Source organism: Delphinus delphis, chromosome 1, assembly GCF_949987515.2.
Source record: "Delphinus delphis chromosome 1, mDelDel1.2, whole genome shotgun sequence".
NCBI lineage: Eukaryota > Metazoa > Chordata > Mammalia > Artiodactyla > Delphinidae > Delphinus > Delphinus delphis.
In genome coordinates, this window is record NC_082683.1 from 170,548,038 (window position 1) to 170,564,856 (window position 16,819).

Genomic DNA, 16,819 nt, shown 5'->3' on the forward strand with positions numbered 1-16,819 from the left:
TATACTGTGAGTGCACCCCTCCTACTGTCTCATGGTTTCTTCTTTACGTCTGGATGTAGAATTTTGGTTGGGGTTGGGGGGAGATTCTAGTCTTTTTTACTGATGTTTTTTCAGCAGTTAATTAGTTGTGATTTTGGTGTGCCCAGGAGGTGAGGGTGAGCTAAAGGTCCTCCAACTCCACCATCTTGTCTGAAATTCTCTGTTCACGGTTCTGGAGGCTGTAAGTCTGAAATCGAGGTGCTGTCAGGGTTGGTTTCTGGTGAGAGTGCTCTTGTAGGTGGCCATCTTCTGAGTCCTCACATGGCCTTTCTTCTAAAATCTGCCTCTTCTTCCTTACAATGATGGACAGTGTTAAAGATGTTCCTGTTCTCGAAGTTCACAGCACAGATGAGGAAGAGAGGAGGTTGTGGCGTGCAGGTGGCTGTGGAGGTTTTTTTCCCCTTTCAGTCTCAAAAACTCTAATAAGGTAATTATCCCTGCTATGCCTAAGTTTTTTCATTATAATCTGCTCAAGGTTACAAGTTAAGTGTCAGAGTAGACTCAAGTTCCTGCTATAACATCAAGGTTCAAGCTCTTGTTAAGTGAGAGATAAGATTTGTAGTATAATGCAAATATAGTACGGAATAATGGTATAGTGAACTGCCTTTTTATAAGATTTTACTACATAATTCTTTAAAAGAAACTTCCAGTGGCCTTTTACTCTTGGAAAAGGTTGGGTAAAAACAATCAATTTGTAACGTTTTCTTACTTGCCCACCTAACTTTAACATGAGGATCATAATGAGAAAGAAGTCTGTAAGAGATAATTACAATCCTTAGTAATAATGAAATTATGCTTTGCCTAACAATATTTCCCCTCATTGGTAATACAAGTTAGTTTGTTTTCATACATATAAATTGCTCCCTCTTCCCTTCCCTTTTATTATGGGAAAAAGCAAAGACATGAACAAACTCACGGTAGGTGCACTTTAAACAGGATAACTGTTCCTTGAATAACTTGAAAACACAGTCTTAATCACTTTTATTTGACTTAATTGACAAATACAAGAGAATGGCTGTGAAACCACTGGCAATATAGGAAACTTTATTTATTTTGACTTGATCCACTTATATTTCTCAGAATGGGAATATATACATTATTCACCAATAAATGCTTAATGCTTTAAATTTACAATTACCTTATTTGCAGAAACTTGGAAATCATTCCAGTTAAATGGAAAAAAATACAAAAATTTTTTTGTTCTTATAATTCAAAATATATTTAAAATATTTCTACAGCAGCCAAAACCTTTAACCAAAAAATTCAGAACTGCAGTCTCAAGCTTAACAAAATGGCCACATTCTAATTTAATTATCTTGATTATTAACACAGGAAAAAAACATGGTGGCTCCTAAAACAAGGCAGACTAGCAACTGGTACAGTTTTCCTCTGTGGTCACTCAAAGCTGTCTTTATTATTTTTACTTCATCTGTTCAAACACAGACAATTGCTCCAACTTTAAAGAAAGTTTAAACTTTTGACCTATTTAATATTGGTGATGCTTGCTAAGATTTAAGAACTCCAACAATGAGAATCAGAAAATGACCACAATTAAAGTAAAATTATCCTAAAGGACTTCCTACTACACAGAGTAATCTGGTATTCAATAGTGTTTTTGAATTACATATTTTTTCACAAACATAGCACCTCATTAAATACCTGGTAAACCACTTTGCAATCACAATAAGGGTTGGGAGACTAAGCTCCAAAGAGAATTATATAGTTTGCTTAATATAACATTGCAAGACAAATCTCAGGCATGATCAACATTAGGAATGTTGGTTCCCACACTCTAAGGGGACGCTCATCTATATGGGCACCATCTTATTAAGACATGGTACTATGGTTCCAAAATCCACAGAGTAAACACTGAAGTAGACTCCTGCTTTACAAATGATCTATTAAATGTGCCTGTAAAACTAAAAAAAATTTCCAAAAGATCTGAAGAGATGATATGGTTATCTCCTTACCCCAGGTAATTCTGTCAAAAAGATACTGAATGAAGGCCAATCTTAATTTGTAAAGTTTTGGTGTAAAAGCTAATGTGTTGAACTCCAGTAAAGTTTAACTCTCCTCTAAATTAATGAAACTACTCATTTTGCTGAGTTTTCACAAGCTGTATTCTTGACCTGAAGAATCACTTTTTTTGTGCCGAGGAGATGGAGTAGTCTTCGTAGGAGATGGGGATGCAGTACCTGGTGAGTCAGTTCCTCCATCAGAGGTACTTGGTGAGGATGCCAGGTGGGGGACTTTCTTTCTTCCAAGGAATCCTCCTCCTTCAAATCCTCCTTTCTTCCGTAACTCCACTTTATTTTCATTTTCATCTTCTGATGACCTTTTCTTGGATTCTAGAAAACCTTCAGCTATTTTATGCACCTCCACTCCACTATCTGATTCTCTCAAACTTTTAACTTCGGTTCCAGGAGACTTTCTCTCATACACATTACATTCCCCTGTTGCCCGCTTCACTTCAGCTTGTACTGGACCCAAGTTACCATCTTCAGGGACAGCTCTTTCTACATTTCTGTTCAAGTTCACAGTCTGGAAGTCCCTGTAACTGTGAAAGCTCTCAGTCCTCCTTGCTCTTGCTAACAAGGGACTTTCTCTGTAAGGCCTCATGGAACCGTAAGTAGCTGCTTCATGGATGGTTTCATGGTGCTGGAGCTGAAGACTGAAATATAGTTAATAATTACAGCTCACATTTCTTTCTGGGATTTTTCAGGGGCACATCTCATTCATTAAACTACCAGTTAAAACATATAGATTTTATAATGAATGCTATATCCTTATTTACATATATAAAAATGTATTTTAAGCACGCTATGTACTGTATGTGTGTGTATAAAATTAACAATGCAAACAATACACCATACATATATATTCGCAATGAAGCTAGATTTTTGAATAGCTGAAAAAAAGCTGGGGAAAACACCTTTAAAACCAATGTGGAACCAACAGTTTCAGTATTTGGCCCTTAATTCAGATTTTGGAATTTTTAAAAAATATGGTTAACTAAAACAATATACTAAGGCATTATGTACTTTTAATACAATGACAAAGTAAGATTAGACCAGATAATGTAATCATTTTTATTAATATGTCCCTAGGCAATAGGAACACCAGTTCCACATACCATCTAAGGGGACATGTGATTTTTCTAATTTCCTTTGAATGAATTCTTGATCACATAATAATTCAAATTGGCAGCAATTCACAAAATAAAAGGGCCAAAAATGGTTTTTTTATGAAAAGAAACATGCATATAGATGAGAAATTTAGTAAAAAAAAAATTAAAAAGCAACATAAAGTATGAATTTAAAATGTACTTTGAAAAATTTGGCTTTAAAGAACTATGTGGTTACAATAGCTCAGCCAATTTTCCCAAAGCAATCAATTCAGACCTACCTAGAATTTGATTCACGAAGACGGCTGTGCTGAACCACAGAAGTTGCTGGACTGATATTAGGAGTAGCACAGCGAGATGTGCTCAGATCACACTGATCCAGTAATTTGAGTAGCTCCTCTTCAGTCGGACCACCTACATCTTAGGAAAACATACATCACTATAATCACTTATGTCAAAAGCCTACCCTGTGCCAAACACCTTTCCATATGGAACCTACCCTTATCCTCACTTTTGTTAACCATATCCATGGCAGTGGTCAGATCCCACATCTGAATGCTGCCATTTGTGTGGCCCGTGAACAAGTAGCGCCTTGGCCTTGAGCCCATCCTACTGGAGCCCTCACATTCTCTCACTGTAAATGAGGATATTGTAGTACAGTCAACAGCTTGGATCTCACAGATTCTGCAAAAGATATTGTACAGTTGTAAACCATGAGGAACAAATTACATTTTATAATTCAGATTTTTAAATTAATTGTCTCTTTGCAAAGTTACAGTTGACTCTTCCACACATATAAAACAGATTTAAAGGAGTCAAAGAGAGTCAACGGGAATAAAATTCAAGCTTTGTATCTCTAATATATTAATACTCACTCAACTTTTTCAAAGCATTTTTATAGCTATCTTCATTGATTTTTTTCATAAAAGATAAAAGAACCTGACAAAGAGCAATTATCCACATTTGACAAATGAGGAGACCAAGCAATAATGTCAGTAAATGATGTCCCAAAGCCATAGAAGGGTTAACAGAATTGTACTTGATTGAAACATTTATCCCAGCCTACTTCAAAACAAAGTTGAGGAGGCTTATTTAAAAAAAAAAAAAGATTATTAACAATTAATTAGTGCCAGGCAAATGCAAGGTCCGGAAATAAAGGAGGAAGAGGAAAAACAACTCATATTAATGTGAAAAACATAGGAACAGAATATGAAGCTTAGCTGAGCTTCCTAGCAGGCAGGGAAAAGGATGGTGGAGGGTAAGGGGGGAGTTCATTCCTGCAATGCCCACATATAGCGAGTGACAGAGCCCATCCCAGTCTCATTCCCAATCTCAAGGCAAAAGCTAGTATTTCACCATTGAGCATGAGGTTTGCTACAATTACTTTTGCAGATATTATTTATCAGATTAATAAATTTGCCCTTTATTAAGTGCTAGGATTCTTCTTTAAAAATCATAAATGGTTGCTGAACTGTCAAATGTTTTTTCTGTGTTTATCAAGATGATCACTTTTCTATTTTTGTTAATGTAGTTATTTTTCAATAATACCTGAATTGACAAAATATTTTTAAAAATCTAGATTCCTGTTTCTGTTTAAAACTACAGTCAGCCCTCCATAATGTGGAACCCACAGACACAGAGGGCTGACTGTACTACAACCCACAGACACAGAGGGCTGACTGTCCCTTTATATAAGGGACTTAAGTATCAGGGGATTGTGGTATCCACCTGCAGGGGGAAGTCCTGGATAAAGATGTCCCCCTGTAAATAATAATTAAGAAAACAGTTGCGACAGCCTCATGCAAATCAATGACGGTAAAACATGCCCTCACATCATACACAAAAATAAACTCAAAATGGCTTAAAGACCTTAAAAATAAGACATGATACCATCACATTCCTAGAAGAGAACACAGGCTAATAAGCATTCTCTAGCATAATTCGTACCAATGTTTTCTGAAGTCAGTCTCCCAAGGCAAATAGAAATAAAAGCAAAAATAAATAAATGGGATCTAATCAAACTTACAAGCTTTAGTACAGTAAAGGAAACCATAAACAAAATGAAAACACAACCTACAGACTGGGAGAAAACATTTGCAAATGATGCGACCAACAAGGGCTTAGTTTCCAAAATATACAAACAGCTCATACAACTTAATACAAAAAAACAACCCAATCAAAAAATGGGCAGAAGACCAAAAAGGGAACCCTCCTACACTGATGGCAGGAATGTAAGTTGGTACAGCCACTATGGAGAACAGTATGGAGGTTCCTTAAACTAAAAACAGAGTTGCCATATGATCCAGCAATCCTACTCCTGGGCGTATATCCAGACAAAACTCTAAAAGATACATGCACCTCTATTTCACAGCATCACTATTCACAATAGCCAAGACATGGAAACAACCTAAATGTCCATCGACAGTTGAATGGATAAAGAAGATACCTGTATACAATGGAATACTAACTCAGCCATAAAAAAAAGAATGAAATAATGCCATTTGTACCAACATGGATGGACACAGAGATTATCATACTAAGTGAAGTCAAAGACAAATCTCATGTATCACTTTTATGTGGAATCTAAAATATGACACATGAACTTATTTATGAACTAGAAACAGGCATAGAGAACAGACTTGTGGTTGCCAAGGGAGAGGAGGGATGGACTGGGAGTTTGGGATTAGCAGATGCAAACTATTATATATAGGGTGGATAAACAAGGTCCCACTGTATAGCACAGGGAACTATAGTCAGGATCCTGTGACAAACCATAGTGGAAAAGAATATGAAAAAGAATATAAGGGCCTGGACTTTAAATGAGAGAAAAAAACATTTCCAACCTGGCTCCTTGGCTTATACTATCTTTACAACTATAGCTTTCCCTCTGGAATCATAAACTTAAAAACTATATAAAACTTGTTTTATCATGCAGAAATTGTAGTTGATTACAACACTCTGCTATTGTTGGAAGTGACAGAACCATACTTAGGGACAGAACAACACTGGAGAGGACATGAGCACTGAAGAAGACTGTGAAAGACTACATTGTTAGAGAACGCTGTTGTAACAGCAGCTTCAAACCATTGGGCAGCTTCTTCACCCAACACGTACACCAACACTAAAGTGCAGGGACGCATTTCTCCAGATACAAATTTGGCCTGTAACTACACTGTAGCTTCCTAATAACATTTTCTTAAAAAAAAAAAAAAAAGTTTAGAACACAAAAATCATTTTCTGGAATCAATTCATTTAACAATCACTGATGACTACATGCAATGAACTTTGATGGAAAGAAAATTTATCTCAAAGACTTTATCATTAAAATATTAAGAAATCAGCGATCACATCCTGAAGATAATAGAGAAATTATTTAAAATGTCACTAGCATTAGTAACATTGATATAAAAATTTGTAACCTACTTAGTAACTACTAATAGGAATTTTACTTTTTTCACTTCCTTGACATACAAAAAATTTTGTTCTTAAAGAGGAGAAATGTTACAGCACAATATGTTTGAGGCTGTAAATAATAATTTTAAGTGAAGTAAGATTTTAGTCAAATGAAAAAGAGGAAACTAAAACTCCTATTGAGCATCAATTATAGTCAGGGACTATGCAAGGTGTTTTTGCATGTTTTTCACTCAGTGAAATCTTGGCAAGGTAGTTAAACTTTAAAAGAAACTGAGGCTCACAGAAACAAAGTAAGTTAAGTTGAATTTACATAGCTAGTAAGAGGAAGTGCCAGAATTAGAATTTCACTTGTCTACCATCCAATTCACTGTGTATCTGTTCTACTATATCACTAGTCCTTCCTAAAAGTCCACAGCAGTGAAAATCATAAGTAGATTGTAGAGAATAAGCACTAAGTATACTGTATTAACTTTAAGTTAAAATGACCACAAGATAAAGAATAGACGTCTCTCTCAAAGATCTGTTTCTGATACCACTATTTATAAGTGTCAAATGACTTAACGTGTTTTGCAAGACAAATGTGACTTCTGAATATAATATCTTTACAGTAAAGTGTTACCTCTTCCCAGTAGATGAGAGTCTTACAAACAGTTTGTTAGTGATGGGAACAACTTTCTGGATAAACACCTGTTGATCATCTCGCTCTCCAAAAGGCCCTTGGGTCAGAAAACAAAATGGCAAAAGTTAATTAAAACTTAACAGGTTTCATTTAAAAAAAGGAACATTAATTTTGAAAAAAAAAAAATCTTCATGCCTGTCATTGTGGCATTGCATTCCACGTCAAAATCAGACACAAAATGCAACACTACAAGTAGTTCACCTTGCATCAGAAATTTTTTTAAAAAATAACTCAAAATGGATCAGAGACCTAAATGTAAGACTGGACACTATAAAACTCTTACAGGAAAACATAGGAAGAACACACTTTGACATAAATCACAGCAAGATCTTTTTTGATCCACCTCCTAGAGTGATGGAAATAAAAAATAAATAAATAAACAAGTGGGATCTAATGAAACAAAAGCTTTTGCACAGCAAAGGAAACTACAAACATGGACGAAAAGACAATCCTCAGAATGGGAGAAAACATTTGCAAACAAATCAACGGACAAAGGATTAATCTCCAAAATATATAAACAGCTCATGCAGTTCAATATTAAAAAAAAAAAACCAATCCAAAAGTTGACTGAACACCTAAAGACATTTCTCCAAAGAAGACATACAGATGGCCAGGAAGCACATGAAAAGCTGCTCAACATCACTAATTATTAGAGAAATGCAAATCAAAACTACAGTGAGGTATCACCTCACACCAGCTAGGATGGGCATCATCAGAAAATCTACAAACAACAAATGCTGGAGAGGGTGAGCATAAAAGGGAACCCTCTTGCACTGTTGGTTGGAATGTAAACTGATACAGCCACTATGGAGAACAGTATGGAGGTTCCTTAAAAAACGACGAATAGAACTACCATACGACCCAGCAATCCTGCTACTGGGCATATACCCAGAAAAAACCATAATTCAAAAAGACACATGCACCCCATTGTTCATTGCAGCACTATTTACAATAGCCAGGTCATGGAAGAAACCTAAATGTCCATCAACAGACGAATGGATAAAGAAGATGCAGTACATATATACAATGGTATATTACTCAGCCATTAAAAGGAAGGAAATTGGGTCATTTGTAGAGATGTGGATGGACCCAGAGACTGTCATACAGAGTGAAGTAAGTCAGAAGAGAAAAACAAGTATCATATATTAATGCATTTATGTGGAACCTAGAAAAATGGTACAGATGAACCTGTTTGCAGGGCAGAAATTGATACACAGATGTGGAAAACAAACATATGGACACCAAGGGGGGAAAGAGGCGAGGGGGTGATGGTGTGATGAATTGAGAGATTGGGATTGACATATATACACTAATAAGTATAAAATGGATAATAACCTGCTGGGGGTTCATTCAAGATGGCAGAGGAGTAAGACGTGGAGATCACCCTCCTCCCCAAAAATACATGAGGAATACATCTACATGTGGAACAATCCCTACAGAACAACTACTGAACGCTAGCAGAAGACCTCAGACTTCCCAAAAGGCAAGAAACTCCCCACGTACCTGGGTATGGCAAAAGAAAAAAGAAAAAACAGAGACAAAAGAATAGGGACAGGACCTGCACCAGTGGGAGGGAGCTGTGAAGGAGGAAAGGTTTCCACACACTAGAAGCCCCTTCACGGGCGGAGACTGCGCATGGCAGAGGGGGGAAGCTTTGGAGCCACAAAGGAGAGCACAGCAACAGGGGTGCGGAGGGCAAAGCGGAGAGATTCCTGCACAGAGGATCGGTGCCGACCAGCACTCACCAGCCCGAGAGGCTTGTCTACTCACCCGCCGGGGCGGGCAGGGGCTGAAAGCCGAGGCTCGGGCTTCGGTCAGATCCCAGGGAGAGGAATGGGGTTGACGGCGTGAACACAGCCTGCAGGGGGTTAGTGCACCACGGCTAGCCAGGAGGGAGTCCGGGAAAAAGTCTGGAGCTGCCAAAGAGGCAAGAGGCTTTTTCTTGCCTCTTTGTTTCCTGGTGCGCAAGGAGGGGGGATTAACAGCGCCGCCTAAATGAGCTCCAGAAACGGGTGTGAGCCATGGCTATCAGCGTGGAAACCAGAGACGGGCATGAAATGCTAAGGCTGCTGCTGCAGCCACCAAGAAGCCTGTGTGCAAGCACAGGTCACTATACACGCCTCCCCTAATGGGAGCCTGCGCAGCCCGCCACTGCCAGGGTCCCGTGATCCAGGGACAACTCCCCCGGGAGAACACACGGCACGCCTCAGGCTGGTGCAACGTCATGCTGGCCTCTGCCGCCGCAGGCTTGCCCCACACTCCATACCCCTCCCTCCCCACGGCCTGAGTGAGCCAGAGCCTCCGAATCAGCGGCTCCTTTAACCCCGTCCTGTCTGAGCGAAGAACAGACGCCCTCAGGCGACCTACATGCAGAGGCGGGGCCAAATCCAAAGCTGAGCCCCTGGGAGCTGTGCGAACAAAGAAGAGAAAGGGAAATCTCCCCCAGCAGCCTCAGGAGCAGCGGATTAAATCTCCACAATCAACGTGATGTACCCTGCATCTGTGGGATACCCGAATAGACAACGAATCATCACAAAATGAGGGGGTGGACTTTGGGAGCAACGATATATATTTTTTCCCTTTTTCTCTTTTTCTGAGTGTGTATGTGTATGCTTCTGTATGTGATTTTGTCTGTATAGCTTTGCTTTTACCATTTGTGCTAGGGTTCTGTCTGTCCTTTTACTTATTTATTTTTTTAGTATCGTTTTTAGCGCTTCTTATCATTGGTGGATTTCTGTTTTGGTTTGGCTCTCTTCTTTCTGTTTTTTTAAATTACTTTTTAATTTTTTAAATTTTTAATCATTTTTTTAAATAACTTTATTTTGTTTATTTATTTTCTTTCCTTTTTTTCTCCCTTTTATTCTGAGCCATGTAGATGACAGGGTCTTGGTGCTCTGGTCAGGTGTCAGGCCTGTGCCTATGAGATGGGAGAGCCGAGTTCCAGACACTGGTCCACCAGAGACCTCCCGGCTCCATGTACTATCTAATGGCGAACATCTCCCATAGATCTCCGTCTCAACGCCAAGACCCAGCTCCACTCAACGACCTACAAGCTACAGTGCAGGACACGCTATGCCAAACAACTAGCAAGACAGGAACACAACCCCACCCACTAGCAGAAAGGCTACCTAAAATCAAAATAAGGTCACAGACACCACAAAACACACCACCGGATGCGGACCTGCCCACCAGAAAGACAAGATCCAGCCTCACCCACCAGAACACAGGCACTAGTCCCCTCCACCAGGAAGCCTACACAACCCACTGAAACAACCTTTGCCACTGGGGACAGACACCGAAAACAGGAACTACGAACCTACAGCCTGCGAAAAGGAGACCCGAAACACAGTGAGTTAAGCAAAATGAGAAGACAGAGAAACACACAGCAGATGAAGAAGGTAAAAACCCACCAGACCAAACAAATGAAGAGGAAATAGGCAGTCTACCTGAAGAAGAATTCAGAATAATGATAGTAAAGATGATCCAAAATCTTGTAAACAGAAGAACTAAAGAGCAAACAAACAATGATGAACAACACAATAAATGAAATTAAAAATTCTCTAGAAGGAAACAATAGCAGAATAACTGAGGTAGATATTCCAGATAAGTTACCTGAAAGATAAAATTGTGGAAATAACTACTGCAGAGCAGAATAAAGAAAAAAGAATGAAAAGAATTAGGGGCAGTCTCACAGACCTCTGGGACAACATTAAATGCACCAACATTCAAATTATAGAGGTCCTAGAAGAATAAGAGGAAAAGAAAGGGACTGAGAAAATATTTGAAGAGATTATAGTTGAAAACTTCCCTAATATGGGAAAGGAAATAGTTAATCAAGTCCAGGAAGCACAGAGACTCCCATACAGGATAAATCCAAGGAGAAACATACAAAGACACATATTAATCAAACTATCAAAAATTAAATACAAAGAAAAAATATTAAAAGCAGCAAGGGGAAAACAACAAATAACATACAAGGCAATCCCCATAAGGTTAACAGCTGATCTTTCAGCAGAAACTCTGCAAGCCAGAAGGGACTGGCAGGACATATTTAAAGTGATGAAAGGGAAAAACCTACAATGAAGATCACTCTACCCAGCAAGGATCTCATTCAGATTCAATGGAAAATTAAAACCTTTACAGACAAGCAAAAGCTAAGAGAATTCAGCACCACCAAACCAGCTTTTCAACAAATGCTAAAGGAACTTCTCTAGGCAGGAAACAGAAGAGAAGGAAAAGATCTACAACAACACACCCAAAACAATTAAGAAAATGGTAATATGAACATACATATCGATAATTAACTTAAACGTAAATGGATTAAATGCTCCAACCAAAAGACTTAGACTGGCTGAATGGATACAAAAACAAGACCCGTATACGTGCTGTCTACAAGAGACCCACTACAGACCTAAGGACGCACACAGACTGAAAGTGAGGGTTTGGAAAAAGACATTCCATGCAAATGGAAATCAAAAGAAAGCTGGAGTAGCAATTCTCGTATCAGACAAAATAGACTTTAAAACAAAGATTATTACAAGAGACAAAGAAGGACACTACATAATGATAAAGGGATCGATCCAAGAAGAAGATATAACAATGGTCAATATTTATGCACCCAACATAGGAGCACCTCAATACATAAGGCAAATACTAACAGCCATAAAAGGGGAAATTGACAGTAACACAATCATAGTAGGGGACTTTAGCACCCCACTTTCACCAATGGACAGATCATCAACATGAAAATAAATAAGGAAACACAAGCTTTAAATGATACATGAAATAAGATGGACTTAACTGATATATATAGGACATTCCATCCAAAAACAACAGAATACACTTTCTTCTCAAGTGCTCATGGAACATTCTCAAGGATAGATCATACCTTGGCTCACAAATCAAGCCTTGGTAAATTTAAGAAAATTGAAATTGTATCAAGTATCTTTTCCGACCACAACGCTATGAGACTAGATATCAATTACAGGAAAAAATCTGAAAGAAATACAAACACATGGAGGCTAAATAACACACTACTTAATAACCAAGAGATCACTGAAGAAATCAAAGAGGAAATCAAAAACTACCAGGAAACAAATGACAATGAAAACACGGCAACCCAAAACATACTGGATGCAGCAAAAGCAGTTCTAAGAGGAAAGTTTATAGCAATACAATCCTACCTTAAGAAACAAGAAACATCTCAAATAAACAACCTAACGTTACACCTAAAACAATTATAGAAAGAAGAACAAAAAAACCCCTAAGTTAGCAGAAGGAAAGAAATCATAAATATCAGATCAGAAATGAGTGAAAAAGAAATGAAGGAAACAATAGCAAAGATCAAAAAAACTAAAACCTGGTTCTTTGAGAAGATGAACAAAATTGATAAACCATCAGCCAGACTCATGAAGCAAAAAAGGGAGAAGCCTCAAATCAGTACAATTAGAAATGAAAAAGAAGTAACAACTGGCACTGCAGAAATACAAAGGATCATGAGAGATTACTACAGGCAACTATATGCCAATAAAATGGACAACCTGGAAGAATTGGACAAATTCTTAGAAAAGGACAACCAGGAAGAAACAGAAAATATAAACAGATGAATCACAAGCACTGAAATTGAAACTGTGATTAAAAACTATCCAACAAACAAAAGCCCAGGACCAGATGGCTTCACAGGCAAATTCTATCAAACATTTAGAGACAAGCTAACATCTACCCTTCTCAAACTCTTCCAAAATATAGCAGAGGGAGGAACACTCCCAAACTCATTCTACAAGGCCACCATCAACCAGATACCAAAAACAGACAAAGATGTCACAAAGAAAACTACAGGCCAATATCACGGATGAACATAGATACAGAAATGCTCAACAAAATACTAGCAAACAGACTCCAACAGCACATTAAAAGGATCATACACCATGATCGAGTGGGGTTTATCACAGGAATGCAAGGATTCTTCAATATAACAGACCAATTAATGTGATACACCACATTAACAAACTGAAGAATAAAAACCACATGGTATCTCAATAGATGCAGAGAAAGCTTTCGACAAAATTCAACACCCATTTATGATAAAAACCCTCCAGAAAGTAGGCATAGAGGGAACTTACCTCAATATAATAAAAGCCGTATATGACAAACCCACAGCTAACATCGTCCTCAATGGTGAAAAACAGAAACCATTTCCACTAAGATCAGGAACAAGACAAGGTTGCCCACTCTCACCACTATTATTCAACATTGTTTTGGAAGTTTTAGCCACAGCAATCAGAGAATAAAAAGAAATAAAAGGATTCCAAATCGGAAAGGAAGAAGTAAAGCTGTCACTTTTTACAGATGACATGCTACTACTATACATAGAGAATCCTAAAGATGCTACCAGAAAACTACTAGAGCTAATCAATGAATTTGGTAAAGTAGCAGGATACAAAATTAATGCACAGAAATCTCTTGAATTCCTATACACTAATGATGAAAAATCTGAAAGAAAATTAAGGGAACACTCCCATTTACCATTGCAACAAAAAGAATAAATTATCTAGGAATAAACCTACCTAAGGAGACAAAAGACCTGTATGCAGAAAACTATAAGACACTGATGAAAGAAATTAAAGATGATATAAACAGATGGAGAGATAGACCATGTTCTTGGATTGGAAGAAATCAACATTGTGAAAATGACTATACTACCCAAAGCAATCTAGGGATTCAGTGCAATACCTATCAAACTACCACTGGCATTTTTCACAGAAGTAGAACAAAAAACTTCACAGTTTGTAATGAAAACACAGAAGACCACGAATAGCCAAAGCAATCTTGAGAAAGAAAAACGGAGCTGGAGGAATCAGGCTCCCTGACTTCAGACTATATTACAAAGCTACAGTAATGAAGACAATATGGTACTGGCACAAAAAAAGAAATATAAATCAATGGAACAGGATAGAAAGCCCAGAGATAAACCCATGCACATATGGTCACCTTATTTTTGATAAAGGAGGCAGGAATGTACAGTGGAGAAAGGATAGCCTCTTCAATAAGTGGTGCTGGGAAAACTTGACAGGTGCATGTAAAAGAATGAAACTAGAACACTCCCTAACACCATACACAAAGATAAACTCAAAATGGATTAAAAACCTAAGTGTATGGCCAGACACTATAAAACTCGTAGAGGAAAACATAGGCAGAACACTCTATGACATAAATCACAGCAAGATCCTTTTGGACTCACCTCCTCGAGAAATGGAAATAAAAACAAAAAGAAAGAAATGGGACCTAATGAAACTTAAAAGCTTTTGCACAGCAAAGGAAACCATAAACAAGACGAAAAGACAACCCTCAGGGCTTCCCTGGTGGCGTGGTGGTTGAGAGTCCACCTGCCAGTGCAGGGGACACGGGTTCATGCCCTGATCCGGGAAGATCCCACATGCCGCGGAGCGGGTAGGCCTGTGAGCCATGGCCACTGACTGCGCATCCGGAGCCTGTGCTCCGCAATGGGAGAGGCCACAACAGTGAGAGGCCTGCGTACCGCAAAAAAAAAAAAAAAAAAAAAAAGACAACCCTCAGAATGGGAGAAAATATTTGCAAATGAAGCAACTGACAAAGGATTAATCTCCAAAATTTACAAGCAGCTCATGCAGCTCAATATCAAAAAAACAAACAACCCAATCCAAAAATGGGCAGAAGACCTAAATAGACATTTCTCCAAAGAAGATGTACAGATTGCCAACAAACACACGAAAGAACGGTCAACGTCATTAATCATTAGAGAAATGCAAATCAAAACCACAATGAGTTATCACCTCACACCAGTCAGAATGGCCATCATGAAAATCTACAAATAAATGCTGGAGAGGGTGTGGAGAAAAGGGAACCCTCTTGCACTGTTGGTGGGAATGTAAATTGGTACAGCCACTATGGAGAACAGCATGTAGGTTCCTTAAAAAACCAAAAACAGAACTACCATATGACCCAGCAATCCCACTACTGGGCATATACCCTGAGAAAACCATAATTCAAAAAGAGTCATGTACCACAATGTTCACTGCAGCTCTATTTACAATAACCAGGACATGGAAGGAACCTAAGTGTCCATCAACAGATGAATGGATAAAGAAGATGTGGCACATATACACAATGGAATATTACTCAGCCATAAAAAGAAACGAAATTGAGTTATTTGTAGTGAGGTGGATGGACCTAGAGTCTGTCATACAGAGTGAAGTAAGTCAGACAAACAAAACTGGTTATGAAGAACCTAGGGGCAGGACAGGAATAAAGACGCAGACCTACTACAGAATGTACTTAAGGATATGGGAAGGGAGAAGGGTAAGCTGGGACAAAGTGAGAGAGTGGCATGGACGTATATACACTACCAAATGTAAAATTGATAGCTAGTGGGAAGCAGCAGCATAGCACAGGGAGATCAGTTTGGTGCATTTTGACCACCTAGAGGGGTGGGATAGGGAAGGTGGGAGGGAGGGAGACCCAAGAGGGAAGAGATTTGGAGATATATGTATATGTATAGCTGATTCACTTTGTTATAAAGCAAAAACTAACATACCACTGTAAAGCAATTATACTCCAATAAAGATGTTAAAAAAACCTGCTGTATAAAAAAATAATTCAAAAATTCATAAAAATTTTTATATAACTTCAAAATTATATTTTATGCACTAAGACTGTAAAAACTGAAGGCAATAATTTGCTTGAGACTATACATTAAGAGTACTAGAAGGAGACCTGTTAAAATAGAAGCTCTACATTTACTATCTTTCAGAATGTGCTCAGTTTCTTATCACTTCAAGAAAGGGATGTATAAATGAAGTTACTTTATGTATTGATGTTACTTTTTTTGAAAACTTAACATGCAAAATCTTAAAAAATAAAGTACAACTTCATTAAGTAGAATTTCATTTATCAGAGCCTGTTGTACCCTTCAAGGATTTCAATCTAAAAGGTAAATTCAATTATTTTTACTTTATTGTACTTGGCAAGGTAGGAAAATGGCTCATATGTTTTAGAAAGAATGTGAACAATATAAAGTGTTTTTATGCAAAACTTACACATAAAATTTTAATAATTCTTTCCCAATACTCATTAGCTAAATATCAACTCATCATTCACAAAAAGTATGTGATGTACAACACATTTTTTAAAGATAGTATATCCCGTTATCTTATGTGAATCATACCTAATTAATAAACAGAATAACACTCTTATTAGTTAGCAAATACTTATGCTTACTATGTACCACACTACATGCTTTACAAATCACTCATTTGAATCATCGTAACAACCACATAAAGGATGCACTATTATCATCTCCATTTTACAAACGAGAAGAGTAAGGCACCAACAGGTTAGTTAACCAAAGATCTCTTAAGTTCTACTTGATGGAACTGGAATCCAAACCCAAGCTGTCTGGCTTTTCACTAAGCTATGCAGTTGCCCAATTCCTGCACAACTCTCTGAAGTCTAATTCTATTGAAATGAAAAGACAGTCCTCACTCAATAACCCATAAACAAAGTCAAAATATTGACGACGGGTGAAA

The 16,819-nt window shown here is 37.9% G+C and overlaps 1 protein-coding gene across 3 annotated transcripts in view; it reads right to left on the reverse strand.

Annotated features, from left to right (window-relative positions):
- Nucleotides 1-592: 592 nt before the first annotated feature.
- The window catches only part of KCTD3 (potassium channel tetramerization domain containing 3), a 70,924-nt gene continuing 54,697 nt past the window's right edge, over nt 593-16,819 (reverse strand). Inside the window, exons 15-18 of one of the 3 annotated variants that reach the window (XM_059998380.1) lie at nt 7,197-7,293; nt 3,675-3,847; nt 3,445-3,583; nt 593-2,710 (exon numbers count right to left, since the gene is read on the reverse strand). In XM_059998380.1, coding sequence (XP_059854363.1) covers nt 2,149-2,710; nt 3,445-3,583; nt 3,675-3,847; nt 7,197-7,293 — 971 coding nt within the window. In that variant the 3' untranslated portion in view covers nt 593-2,148. Of the gene's footprint in view, nt 2,711-3,444; nt 3,584-3,662; nt 3,848-7,196; nt 7,294-16,819 lie in introns of all 3 variants that reach the window. The other 2 variants (XM_059998369.1, XM_059998389.1) reach the window with 2 other exon arrangements.